Source organism: Zonotrichia leucophrys, chromosome 4 (assembly GCF_028769735.1).
Source record: "Zonotrichia leucophrys gambelii isolate GWCS_2022_RI chromosome 4, RI_Zleu_2.0, whole genome shotgun sequence".
Taxonomy (NCBI): domain Eukaryota; kingdom Metazoa; phylum Chordata; class Aves; order Passeriformes; family Passerellidae; genus Zonotrichia; species Zonotrichia leucophrys.
This window is the reverse complement of record NC_088173.1, coordinates 36,213,421-36,226,612: the sequence shown is the minus strand read 5'-3', so window position 1 is coordinate 36,226,612 and position 13,192 is coordinate 36,213,421. Positions and strand designations below refer to the sequence as shown.

Sequence of the window (13,192 nt, the reverse complement as noted above, 5' to 3'; positions counted from 1 at the left end):
ATATCATGCTGTTGTTTGAATGCATTACAAAAGCTTTTGCATGTTTGGAAATGTAAATTACAGCCTTCTCTGCTGCCAGAGGTACTGTATACCATCAGCCAGGGGAATCAGTGAGAAGCCATACATTTGGGGATCTGTCACATTGTCTTCTTGCTTTTGCCAGGGACATGTAATGCTTTTCTGAATACCTTACTTAACTGTGACCAGCCACAGCCCAGGATGGGGAGAACAAGTGGTGTGTGGGTTTCTCCGACTGCTGTGTCTGGAGCCTTTTAATCTTGCTGGCTCCTTCCCTTGCAAAACCAGATTGCACTCAAATGCATTGTCTCTGCTCCCTAGAGCCCTGACAGCCACATGTTGGAAACATTTGCCTTTAACCTTAACCTGTTATGAGGTAGAAAGGAGCCTGAATCAAAGCCCAGGTAAAAAGGCTGTTGGAGTTTGGAAACACTCGTTGTGGGAGCTGCAGTTGGCTCCAGCTGTATGCCTCTCTGGACAGGGACGTGTAGATCCACATGTCTAGCCAGAGCATTTGCAGCCCTGCCCTGAAATTGTTCTTCCTCCAAGCCTGCAATTTCCCATCCAAATGAGCAAGACTTTTGAATGCAAAGAGTTGTGCAATGCCAACACCAGAGGACACTTGGCAGGTGTCTTGGCCTGGAGGGGGCTGGAGTGAACTCTGGGCAACAAAACCAAAGCATGTGTGCACACCTTCGCATTCCTGTCTCACTTCTCCAAACAGAGATCTCTCAGCTGTCAAAGCCATCCTGGTTCACTGGCAAGTTCTCAGTTCTCCCTCTGTTATTTCATGGGGTCTGTCTTGTCTTACACCTTCGGGCAAGAGGCCCCATGGAGCCAGCAAACTGCAGGGCTGGGGGTGCAGAGGCTGCTGGGTCCCCACCAAGCTGGAAGAAGTCAAAGCCTGAGCCACAGCTGCAGGAGGCTTTTGGATGAGGACCCCCAAACTTTCTTGCCAGGAGGTTGTTAGGTACAGAAACTAGTACTGAGTATTAAGGAATTAATAAATGCACTTCATTTATTTATTCCACCTGAAAGGGGCTTTGTCCAGTCTCTTCAGCAGCATTATGATGCATGGTGAATAATTCACACTAAAATATCCAGCACGTTCTGGGGTTGGGCTTTAAAAATAGCGCTTACATATTTTTGTCTCGTTAACACTGTGAATCTTTGGGATCTTATTTATAAGTGCTACAATGTTTCCAGTGCTTTTTTCCAACTCTTACTAAAGTGTGTTTCTCCAAGACAAAGGACAGGACTCTACGAGCATCCACGGACATGCTTCATTTGACTCTCCTAAGTTGTTTTTTTTTCCCACGTCATAAGTTAATATTCTCCTATTTTAGGTAGGGATCTCTGTTTTACAGGATTTTGGCAAAACGTATGAAGATGTATATTATATAAAGTTTCTCCATGGAATTTTTATTGTATACATAAAGTTGTATCAATCATATTTCACTTAATGGATATTTCATTTTGCTCTATGAAACTAGTCCAAGGTTGCTGCTGACAAGGTAGAGTCCAGGGGGCTCATTACATCCCAAGTGTTGGGCTTTTTTTTTTTTCTTCTGCCAGATTTTTCTCAAGTTAAAATTTATCTGTATTTTGTTCAGCTTGTCTGCTTATTATCCAATGTATATATCAGAGGAAAGGTTTATATATATATATATATAAATGTTCACATACCAAAGTAAATTAATAAATCTTCCTTTTCTTATGAAAGAGGTAAAGAAAAGTACCTGGCCAATACAGTACCATTAATCTATTCTCTTTTCTCCTTTCTCTCTTTACCTCTCTCTCTACAATAGAAGTGGAACAAAAAGGTAATTAAATACCTTTCAAATTATATATATATATTACTTATGTATAGGCTAAGTTATTTAACAGTTTAACGTTTTAGTTGAAATACTTTGTCATTAATTCTCACTACTTTTTTGTTAAAGTTTATTTAGTATCTCTGCTGCTCAACTTCACCAGATAACTCACGTTTGCTGAAAAGTTTTTAACTGGTGCCACCTTTTCTCTTCCATTAAATTTATATTCAAAGGCTTAGAGAACTCATTTTCCTGCCCCAAAGAATTTGGAAGGTGTGCATACATATGTATGTGCATAAGTATATCTAATTATGGCATAAAAGCCTCTTGGAAATGGCCCCCTTTTTTCAGCAACTCTGCGTGGTTACTTAGACTCCAATGGATCTATATAATTTTATACTGGCTATTAAATCTGATTTTCCTCCTGTCTTGCTCTCCAGACAACATTACCAATTTCTGCATTTACAAAAAATAATCAATTATGCTCTGAGCAGGAAGTGTGAATGTGGGATCCCATCCTGCCAGCCCCGTGCTGCCGGAAGCACGCGGTGGGATGCTTCCTCATGCCTCCCTGCCGCCCATCCCATCGCCACGGTCACTGTGCGGAGATCAGCGTTCCAAATAACCAACCAGTATTCTCCCCCCGAAGGGTGTGCAGCGCCTCCAGGCCAGGAGGGTGCTGGTGGGCATGGCCAGGGCCAGGTTTGCTCCGCAGCATCCCTCCTCTTGCCTCCCCATCCGTCCATCCAGCCGGCTGGCCCCTGGCTGGTGGTGTTCCCGTGGGGCCGAGGCCAGCCGGGCAGTGGCTGAGCCTCTTCCCAGGTCCTGGGTGTGCCCTGGCCCCTGACAGCCCCCCTGTCCCGAAGTCTGAGCAGCAAAGCATCCCAGTTAGTCAAACTGCTCCTCTGTGCTCCTCTCATGTAACAATAGAAGGTATATGTTTTTAAGTTTGAATTACTACTATATTTAACAGGACATTTTTTAACTGATTAAAATCTAGACATTGGGTTCCTCTCCAGCAAACTTTATTCCTTTCCTTCCTTCTTTCCTTTCTTCCTTTCTTCCTTGTCTTTTCCTTTCAGCATCCATATGTCATTCGTTTTTAATTGTGTGGACTGCATGTTTCATGTGTCCTGTAGCAGCTTGGAAAGTCTCATTCCTAGTTATACTCCAGATGGGTGTTCCCCCTCCCACTCCCTTTGCTTTAAATGCTCCTCCGAGTTGCTAAGGGATTCACCTCTGCTTTGCTATTGGTATCCTTTAAATATTTAATATCACTTGGGCTGTAAGGATGGGAATTTCTTTATCTTATTTCCATTTCTAGGCCACTCTTCTGTGGGCTGTTCAAATAAATATCTGGATCAATTCCCTCGGAGTTTAGCCCTTCACCTAGTAGGTACAGATTCACTGCAGAATATAATTTGGAAACACAAACCCAGAAATCCTTTGGGGGCACATATTCATTTCAGAGTTTACAAAAGCGAGTGGTCCAAGTAAGTATACCTGTAAAAATAGATTTGAAAAGCAATAAGAAAACTAGCCACAGCTGATAGAAAAAGCAGGGGGGGAAAAAAACCCAGTTTGATGGAGCAGATTTTGTTCCAGAGATATGGTGGGCAGGAAGGATAGTCTCCAGCTCCAAGGCATTGCTCTTGGGTTTCCTCTCATCACAAGTGTCCTCTGCTCCGGGACTAGAAGCTGTTGAGATGCTTGGGCCAGCCACCCCTGAACTGCCATTAACTTGTGTTTTTCTTTCAAATTCTTTTCCCCTACGACAGTTTTTCTTTGCCCTGGACTGCTGAAGGGAGTTTACCAGAGCGAACACTTATTCGAGTCTGACCACCAGTCGGGCGCCTGGTGCAAGGACCCTCTGCAGGCCTCTGACAAGATCTACTACATGCCCTGGACGCCGTACCGGACGGACACGCTGACGGAGTACTCCTCCAAGGACGACTTCATCGCCGGCAGGCCAACCACCACCTACAAGCTCCCGCACCGTGTGGACGGCACGGGGTTCGTGGTGTACGATGGGGCTCTGTTCTTCAACAAGGAGCGGACCAGGAACATCGTCAAGTTCGACCTGCGGACCCGGATAAAGAGCGGAGAGGCGATCATCGCCAACGCCAACTACCACGACACCTCTCCCTACCGCTGGGGTGGCAAGTCTGACATCGACCTGGCCGTGGACGAGAACGGGCTCTGGGTAATCTATGCAACAGAACAGAATAATGGCAAAATTGTCATTAGCCAGTTGAACCCTTACACATTGAGGATCGAAGGGACGTGGGATACTGCCTATGACAAGAGGTCAGCTTCCAATGCCTTCATGATCTGTGGGATTTTATATGTGGTGAAGTCTGTGTACGAAGATGACGACAATGAAGCCACAGGGAATAAAATAGACTACATATATAACACTGACCAAAGCAAGGATAGCATGGTGGATGTGCCCTTTCCAAACTCCTACCAGTACATTGCTGCTGTGGATTATAATCCCCGAGACAACCTCCTCTATGTATGGAACAACTATCACGTTGTAAAATACTCCTTGGATTTTGGCCCGCTGGACAGCAGAGCAGGTAAGGGGTTTAATACCAAACCAAAAATCTTTCTGGTTTTTTTTTTTTTTTCTAATATTTATTTTTGTGAAAAGCTGAAGTACACATCTGTCTTACTGATCTGGTTGAGTTTCTGCATATAAAGCCCCACCACAGATGTATAATGGCTATTAAGACATTAACATGTGCAGATTGTTTTTTTTTTTTGGTCTTAGTTGAAATGAATGACGGAGTATCTACACATAGTAGCCTGAAAGAGTTTCCAAATGCCCATGCGTTTGTTCGCAGGGGTAGCAGTCTTTTATTCAGAATCTAATTTCTTTCTTACACGATCAGATCATTTTCCCTTCTGCAGGAATTTTGACAAAACAAAGCGTAGAAGATGTTGTTGTTGCAAACAGCTGGAGGAAAACTGCCTGTCAGTTTAAATTACTTTGTTTCATTAAGCTGGGGGAGTTTTGTCTTTTTGGAGAAGCTCAGACTAATACAATCTGTGAGCATGCACCCACTAGTGTGGAGCCAGGAGGAGAATCCACAAAATCCTCTAAATTCTTGCTTTACTTTCTGTAAAGTTTCTCTTTATTTTTTAAAGCATTTCATGACTTACTGTGACTTACTATACTTTATCTTAGGGGATCATCAGGGCCCCAGAGGTTTCCCAGCTTCTCCACCTTTTTTCCTGTTAGAAACGTGCTGGTAGTTACTTTAGGTATATTCCCTTATATATAAGGGAATTCCATCATCATTTTGCATTTATAAAGTTGCCACTTTACTAATAACAAACTTAGCCTGCGCTGCGGTCAACCTTGCATGATTTGCAAGAGTTTCCAAACAGGATTTGCTCAGTGGTTTTAAATGATTGTTACTGTACTGATGAAGTCATAGTATCAGGTATTTCTTCCAGCCTTTGAAAGGCTGGAAAAGTAGGAAAAAAGGCAGAATTAATATAATTTGGACAGTAAAGTATTCAACTAATAACATGGCTTTTTCTGAAACATTTCCTTTTGAAAGTGGATGAGGAGATTCAGGGCTTTACATTGCAAAAGAGAAGTGAAAAGATTTCTGTTGATGAGATTTTCTTTTCCTGTGTGCAGCTTGTTACCCATATAAAATGAAAGTGGATCAAGAGATGCTGAAAGAAATTGTGGGTATGAAAATCTGGGGAGGGCTGGAATAAAAGTAGTAAACTAGCAGTGAAATAGTGATTTTTTAATAAAAATGTAATGAAGGGGAGAAGAAAAACTTGAAAAAGCAGATGAGCAAGAACTGAGTGACTGTTAAGGAGTAGAGATATTTTCAATGATGTTGACCTCTGCAAGATCTCAGATGAGTAAAAAATAAAGTAATAATTCTCCTTCTCCTGACTTAATGACAAGCATGTACTTTCTGGGTGGTGGAGTGAAGCAGAGCAATTTGTGAGCTATTGGTTATTCCCAAGGAGTGGAAATCAATTGCATCCCTTCCATTTCACAGAGTTTCTCTCATTTTTGGTGAATTATTTCCAGGTATTATAACAGACTCTTTGCTGGTGCTTGTTCATGTGGTAACCATTGTCAGTAATAGCATCCTTGATGCAAAAAAAAAAAAAAAGCTTTAATCAGTGAAAAACCTAAAATAGGGGAAAAAGGAAAATTTTCTCCCTTTTTTTGCAGTGTAAGATGATAAAATCAGTGAATAGGTGAAAACCTTGTAGGGGGCTGAAAGTGTGTCAGGTATTGGTCTATCTGTGAGGATTTGGTTTATCTTTGTGCCACTTTGGTTTGAAGCCCCTCACTCTGGTTTGGATGAGAATTTAGAATCCCCCAGTGCCTCAGACAGGAAGGTGAAGCAGTTCTTAGCTTTGGATGGTGGGCATGAGAGAGTTAATCAGGTGTCAGGGAATCTGGTGAGCCTTCTCTGACATTCCCTGTGTGCAAATTTTGTACAAAGCTTTGTAATATGGATAAAAGGCTGAATTTTACCTGTGGTTTTCTTCTCTGAGAATTATCAGGATTTCCTTTCTGGCAAAACTGCATAAGGATCCCATTACCTCACTATTTTACAAGTTTAGAGGACTTCTGAGAGGTCTGCTCTGACAGCAGCTGAATTTTTTGATGAGAAAACTTGAATGGGCCAAGACATTTCAAAGAGAAGAGAAAAAACTTCCCTAAGGGAGTTTACTGCTCCCTTGCCCACATAGCCTGATCAGTGGGAACAAGTTTTGATGAATCAGTGAGAGAGAAGCACTGATTTTCAGTTGGACAGGTGAGCAAATAGTTGCTTGACATCAGGCTTTTTTGCAGAGAGGAGCAAGGAGACCAGGTCTGCATGGTGCTTTCTCTTCAAAGTTCAGTGCAACCCATTTTTGGGTGAGCACCAAATTTCATGCTGCATTGCTTTACACGTAACACTAAATATCTGGTTGATATAAACCCAGCCCCTCCACCAAAGAGGAAGAACTGAAGCTGATACAACCCTGGGAAAGCAGTGAAGAATCAGAATATTTTTGTTTGGGTTTTTTTTGATTTTTTTTTAATGGAGTGGACTCTGGGTATGTGTCTCTTCTCTTCAAAAATCACCAGTGTTTCTTTGTACTAGAGCCATGTTCAATGCAGGCATTTTTCCATGGTGTTACAATTTGAGTAGCAAAATTTGTAAACAATATCAGCTTAATTAGAAAATAAAAGAAGGATTGTAAAATTGATGGGTTGAACATATGGGTTGTTAAAAAACAATTAAGGGTGAAGTTTTAGAAGAGCTCTTAAAACCAAAAATTGATCATAACAAGAAAAGTGAAATACTTAACTACTTAAATAGCCAGTAGCCTATTGGAAATCACTTGCATCATACATTTCAGGAATATCTGAAATAAAATACAGGTTTTGGGGACTGCAGTTCACCTAGAATCAAGCATTTTCAGTCTTTTTCCAAACTGTTCTGCGAAACTGGGAGTTGACAGGAGTTGCTTCACTTATAGGAAAGGCGGGGCTCATATCCTCTTGCTGTTCACAGTGTCTTAGCATCTTCTGTGATTTTTAATTAAAGATGTGTGCATGTAGGTTTGGAACATACTTGAGACCTTCACTGTTGCAGAGCCTTTCTCACTTACTATTTTAAAAAATGGGCTTTTACTCCTTGGGGAGAGTAAATGTCAAATCCTGGAGTTTCTGTGCTCAACTTCTGCAGCAGTTGAAGTTACTGGAGAAAACAAAATATTTTGAAGTGCTAAAAGCTGAGTTTAGCTGATCTTGAAGCAATTCAAGGCTCTTGATGGAATTAAACCCAACTATTCGTTTTTCTCAGAAATGAGAAAAGCTGCATTTTAAGGTTTTACCCCGCTCTTTTTTTTTTTCTCCCCTTTTGTCTGGGGTGGTTTTCATTTATCCCAAAAGTGGTTTTGAAAGCAAACAGGCTTCAGTGCCTGCAAGTCCCAAGAAACCTATCATTAATGTCTGCCCTCAAGAAGTGAACTTGAAGATACCAAAAGCCTTTGAAGTGTATTTTCTTTGAGCTGTTTGGCCTCAAAATGAGCTTTTTGGAGGATGCTTCTTCATAAATGCTCCTGAGGTTTTGGGTTATTTGTTTGTAGCTTCTATTGAGTTTGTGAATGTGAAGTGTTAGTAAGGACAGCTCTGCATCTCTTCTCATTCTTCAAGAAGTTAAACCCAGAACAGTATTCAGGTTATTTTTTATGTGTCCTACTAGACTTATGCAGAGAGGGAAACAGAAGGCTGTAGTGACAGGATGAAAATTTTCTGCAGCCTAATCAGTTGACATTCACCAGAGTTACCTGTTTTAATTATCACTCACGATACCTTCTGTGCAAATAAACTCAAGAAAATACCAACAAGCCTTTCTCTCCAAAAAGGTGAAGTGCTCGCATCCTGCTTCCCAGTGCTGTGCTGCATGCAAGCACACATCTCCCAGTTCTGTGCCTCAGCACCTCCCTGGGCAGGCACAGCTCTTGCCTGGACACCAGCCAGGGGTTCCTGGGCATCACAGAGACCACAAGTTCTGTCTTTTAAATTCATTAGGTGCCCAAGTGCTGGCAGCTCTTGCCAGAGGTCGGGATATGCTGGCTGAACATTTGGGTGCTTAGGTGGGCACTGTAGCTCACCCCATAATAGAGAAGTACAGGGAAGAACTTGAACCAAGTTAAAGATCCCTTTTTACATATTTTGGCCTTGGATGTCCCAGCAGCCATTCCCAGTGACGTGGGACACACAGACCGTCTATTTTTGAGAAGATATTTTAAATTTTGTCCAGGAAACCCAAGTATTGCCATATGAGCTGTTCCATGGACGTGTGAAGTTAATAAATAAATATGCCCAGTACATAAGGAAGATGCTGATATAATCTGTAGGACTTCTAATAATGCCTAAATGTGCTTAAGTGTCTTCTGCACATTTCATATTAACACTGTGGACTGCCATTCTGGTAATCAAATGTGATACAGAAATTACATGGATATCTCTGATATTTTAAGAATCCCAGAGGGTGCATGTCACACTTTTATCTTCCACATTTTGTCAAGTATTGTGGGATGCTCTCTTGATGTGTGATTGCGAGTATTTTATTCAGTCAGAATGTTTGGGTTGTTCTGTGCTTTTTCTTCCTGAAGCAGTTTCACAATGCGGATAAGGTGAACACTCTGTCCTTATAATATGCTAATTAAGTGCATTTGTGTCTTGGGTAAAAGATGTGGCAGTATGGTGATGAATAAGGACTTTAAACACATATGACACCTCGTTAAAATGTAATTTTCACATCATAAATCTGAGGCCTTTCCTTTGACAGCTGAGTAATGTGGGCAGTGGGCAGAGGAGCTTGAACATTTCAAGGCTGCCATGTGCTCACACGTGGCTGGAGCTGCTTCCTGCGCTGCTCGCCTCTGACGCCCGGCTTCCCTGTCCAGGAATGCACCAAAAGGGCTGCAGGATCTTAAATCCCACTTGTGCACAGGATATGAGCTGCTGTCGCTTCCAGAACCCCTTGTGATAAGCCACCTTTGGTATCTCTGAAGTTGAATCCGGGCTGCATTTTAAAAGGCTGGCTGAATCTTTCTGATGAGCAGTCCTCCTGGTGGACAAAAGGCCATTTTTTAAGGAGCTGCTGAGTTTTTAATTGCTGCTTCTCCTGTGTTTTTACTTTCCAGTTGCTTTCCTCCCATGTAGGAGCATCCCTGCCTCTCTCACTTGTGTTCCTGCTCGTTGCTTTACAGTGACAGCTGCTGGTTGCGCAGTGTTGCTGGAGGCTTTCAGAGAGATAAGCTCTTGCTTTCAGGAGCTTCTGCTAAACGTGTAGTGTGACTGCAGCCCTGACTTCTATCCACCAATATCTGCCCACATATTCATGTTCCATTTAGGCAATGAATATTTCAGTCCCTTTTTGCTGTCTCAGGCAGAAAGGGATGTCTGAATTTGGAGGTGAAAAAAGCAGAACATCTTTTACAACAAAGCAGGCCTTTCAGCCTACATTTGTTGGGCAGATGGTACCTTAAACTCAAAGGGACAGTATTGCTTTCATACTCCATTTTGAGGCCTGGTCTGTCTCCTAATTTTTATCCTGTTTTAAATTTGCCCTTTTCGTAAAGCAGTGTTTGAGTAGAAAATGATAAAAAAGAATCATACCACACTAGACTTCTGAAATTAGGGGTTTCTGCTTTCTGTCTGGAAAGCTGGAGTTGGGCTCTTTTGTCTACCTTTTCACAAAAAAAACCACTTAAAAAGTGCAGTATTCCTCAGCTTCAAAATTCTCCCTCTGCAGAGCATGTCATAAATATTAATACTGTTTGGTTAGTGCAGTGGGATGAACTTCAGTGTCTCTTCAGTGCGAATAAATACGTGGTTGCTCCTCTTTCCTAAATAAAACTACCACAGAAGAGCGGGTAACTTTACCAGAGTTGGAGCAGCCTTCCTCTTCCTCAGTTTACTGCTCCTGCTCTGAGTCACCTGTTTAAACCACTCTGAGAAAATGGAACAGCAGACCTAACCCATCCATGAGCTAAACTGGAGTACTGCTGTACCCTCATAGGAGGTCAGTTGTTGCCATGGCCTATATCCGTGGGCTGGGGGCTTGTTCCCATGGGAGTGCTTGGGGACTGGGCTGGTGGGCAGCCAGGATGGTTGAAGTAGGGGAAGGGCAGGAAGGGACAAAATGATTAAGCTAAAGCTTCACTTTCAAGCTTCAAAACAAAAGGAGGCCTGAGGCTTCGGCACTTCATAATCCTGTCAAACACCATGAGGGGGAAAGGACCTTGCCAAGAACGTGTCTGAAAAGCTGAGACGGCTGTTTCTGGCAGCAAGCATAGGATGCAGATAGGGGGGTGATTGCATAGGGAAAAAAGCATTAACTGCCAGTGAAGGATGGTGGCTTTTCCTCTTCTGCAGCGAGCTTCTCAACGTGAGGAATCAGCCTCAATAGTGATTAATTGTTATTTCATTGAGTTCGAGGCCACTGAGTCATGCTGACATCAACCATGGCTTATCAGTCCACTTAGCACCAAACCCAGCTGTGAATGTGCCAGCACTTTGGGTTAGAGCTGTTTGCCAGCAGCAGGGAGCAAGAGGTGACACACAGCAAATGTCTAAGGCTGCTTTTTGCAGGAGAAAGGGACTGCATTGTGTACTAGAGACAGCCTTTCAGTGTTGAGTTTTTAAACATTGTTTTAGTGATTAGTCCATCATTTATCCCTTGGCCAGCAGATTTAGCTGGCTTGTGTGCAGTATTGGGGGGATTGGGGCTTTAGCCCAAGAAGAGGCTCCTGGATGTTCCATTTTTGAGCTGTTGGCTCTGACAGCTTCTTTCATCCCAGGCCAAACAGAGATAATAACGTGCCAGGCTTTTTCTCAAGACATTACCCTCTCCATGCAGGTTATATTTGTGCACCTTGACACCCTGTGTGATGCAAACACCTTCTGCTCCTTGCACTTCTGGTGTGGCCTGGCTGCAGAGCCACTAGCCTGGCTTGGGACATGTTATCCTGGATTTGGTTTTTTTGCTACTGTGTTTTTGAAATGAGCAGCCTTTATTCCTGTTCCCCACTGAAAATACCTCCACCACGGTAACTCACGGGTCTGGATTGCTCTCCTCCCTCGTCTGCCACTGATTGTGTTTGTTCTGGAAATGACTAGTGCAGTATTTTTAGCAACACTTATTAAGACTTGTCTCCTAAAGTCTAGTTCAGTGTTGCTAATTAACTTCTTCAATGCCACCAGCACCACTCTGCAGTGCTGCTATGCCAGGTTTTGGTTTTGGTGGTGTTTTTTTGTTTTTTTTTTTTGGTTTTTTGTTTTTTTTTTTTTTTTTTTTTTTTTTTTTTTTTTTTTTTTTTTTTTTAAATTGATGCCCTGCCGTATTCTGCTTTATAGTCAAGTCAATTAGGGGAGGCATTGGATGCCCTTTTTTCTGCCTTCATGCTCATGTTAGAGAAGAGCAAGAAGCTCTTCAGGAGTCAGCTACAAAATTACTGAACCTTTAAAGGGAAGCTTTAAAGAGCCTTCCCTTGACTTCAGGCAGTTGTGGTGCTGTCCTTGGCAGGTCCCCATCCTTCAGATCCAGCAGCAAGTCAGCTTTCCAGAGGTATATCAGTGCTGATAAGAAGTACCCAAAGGCATGTATGAGGAATGGAAGGGTCAGCATTATCCTCATAAATCCAGCTGAACTCTTACAGTAGGGTTGGATTGGATCAATTACTGATAGGAAGGGAATTTAGGTTGGAGGAGCAAAAAGAATCTTGGTAGCTAGTTTGAAGACCTCCATGTTCAGGGAGAAATGGGACCAGCCATGAAGGGCTATGAAATGCCCCTGAAAGGGGAACACAGATTAAGGAAAGAAAAAAGTAGTAAGCACTTCAGAGCACTCCATCTCAAAGTAGATTTTGTTGTTAGTAACTACGCAAAAGCAAGAGAGTTCAGTTGTGAAAAAATCAAGAAGTGTTGATTTCTTTCAGGGGAGTCCCCCAGGTGTGCAAAAGTAAAGGTTGATATAATGAAAAACTTTCTGGGACAAAATCCCAGAAGAGTTTCAGCTCAACTTTTATTCAGATAAATCCTCTGAAGCTGGTGGGAGTTTGGGCTAGAGGCTTCAGGAGTGAGTCTGCAGTGGATTGCAGTTTGCTCTGGAAGGAATTGCGTTTTGCCAGTGAGAGGCCCTTTGACATCCTGATTTGTGTCTGAAGCATCCAAAAAAATATATAAATTGTAAGCTGGAACAAATAGTGAATATCCATATGAATTTAAGTTGCAATATCTGCCTTACATTTTAATGTTGAAAAGGTTACTTTTTAAGAGTGTGCTCATGATTGGAGGGCAAAGGAGGCAATAAAGGCTTGGGTGAACAAGATGTGTCCAAGAAAACAATGTCATGATTGTTCGCTGTAATGGGATTTCTTCACTGTAAATAGGATTTTTGCTTGATTAAAATGTGCTGAGAGGAAACAGGACTTAAGGGAAGTTTCACTGAAATACAGGATTCAGTTTGAAGAGACTGGCACTGAAGAGGCAAACCGGCTGTTTTATGTTACGTAGCTCCTTGGGTCTGTTTTCACAAAGTACCACCTGCTTGAGGCTCAAAAAGAAGGGGGAAAAAAACCCCAGAGAAACTTCAGAGCTAAAAAGTATAGAAGTTATACACTGGCCATGACAGAAGATGGGAAATCAGCTGCCTTTATACCAGTTTGAGCTGGCTTACTGGGGTGCCATTCATGCTTCCCTCAAATGGCTGGAATAAATTAACGCAACCACTGGAGAGATGAGGCGTTAGGCAGCTCTGCAGTTCTTTTTCATCTGTTGATGTTTGGGACAGAGACAGGGAAAGGGCTGT

The 13,192-nt window shown here is 42.4% G+C and overlaps 1 protein-coding gene across 25 annotated transcripts in view; it reads left to right on the top strand.

Moving 5' to 3' along the window:
• ADGRL3 (adhesion G protein-coupled receptor L3) overlaps positions 1 to 13,192 on the top strand; it is a 498,089-nt gene that overhangs the window by 321,948 nt on the left and 162,949 nt on the right. For 21 of the 25 annotated variants that reach the window (XR_010439890.1, XM_064711138.1, XM_064711142.1 and 18 more), the window contains 2 exons: positions 1,827 to 1,841; positions 3,611 to 4,411. Coding sequence is in view for 24 of the 25 variants with exons in the window: in XM_064711138.1 (XP_064567208.1) it covers positions 1,827 to 1,841; positions 3,611 to 4,411 (816 nt within the window). In the remaining variant the exon portion in view is untranslated. The remainder of the gene's footprint in view (positions 1 to 1,826; positions 1,842 to 3,610; positions 4,412 to 13,192) is intronic. The other 4 variants (XM_064711120.1, XM_064711134.1, XM_064711132.1 and 1 more) reach the window with 1 other exon arrangement.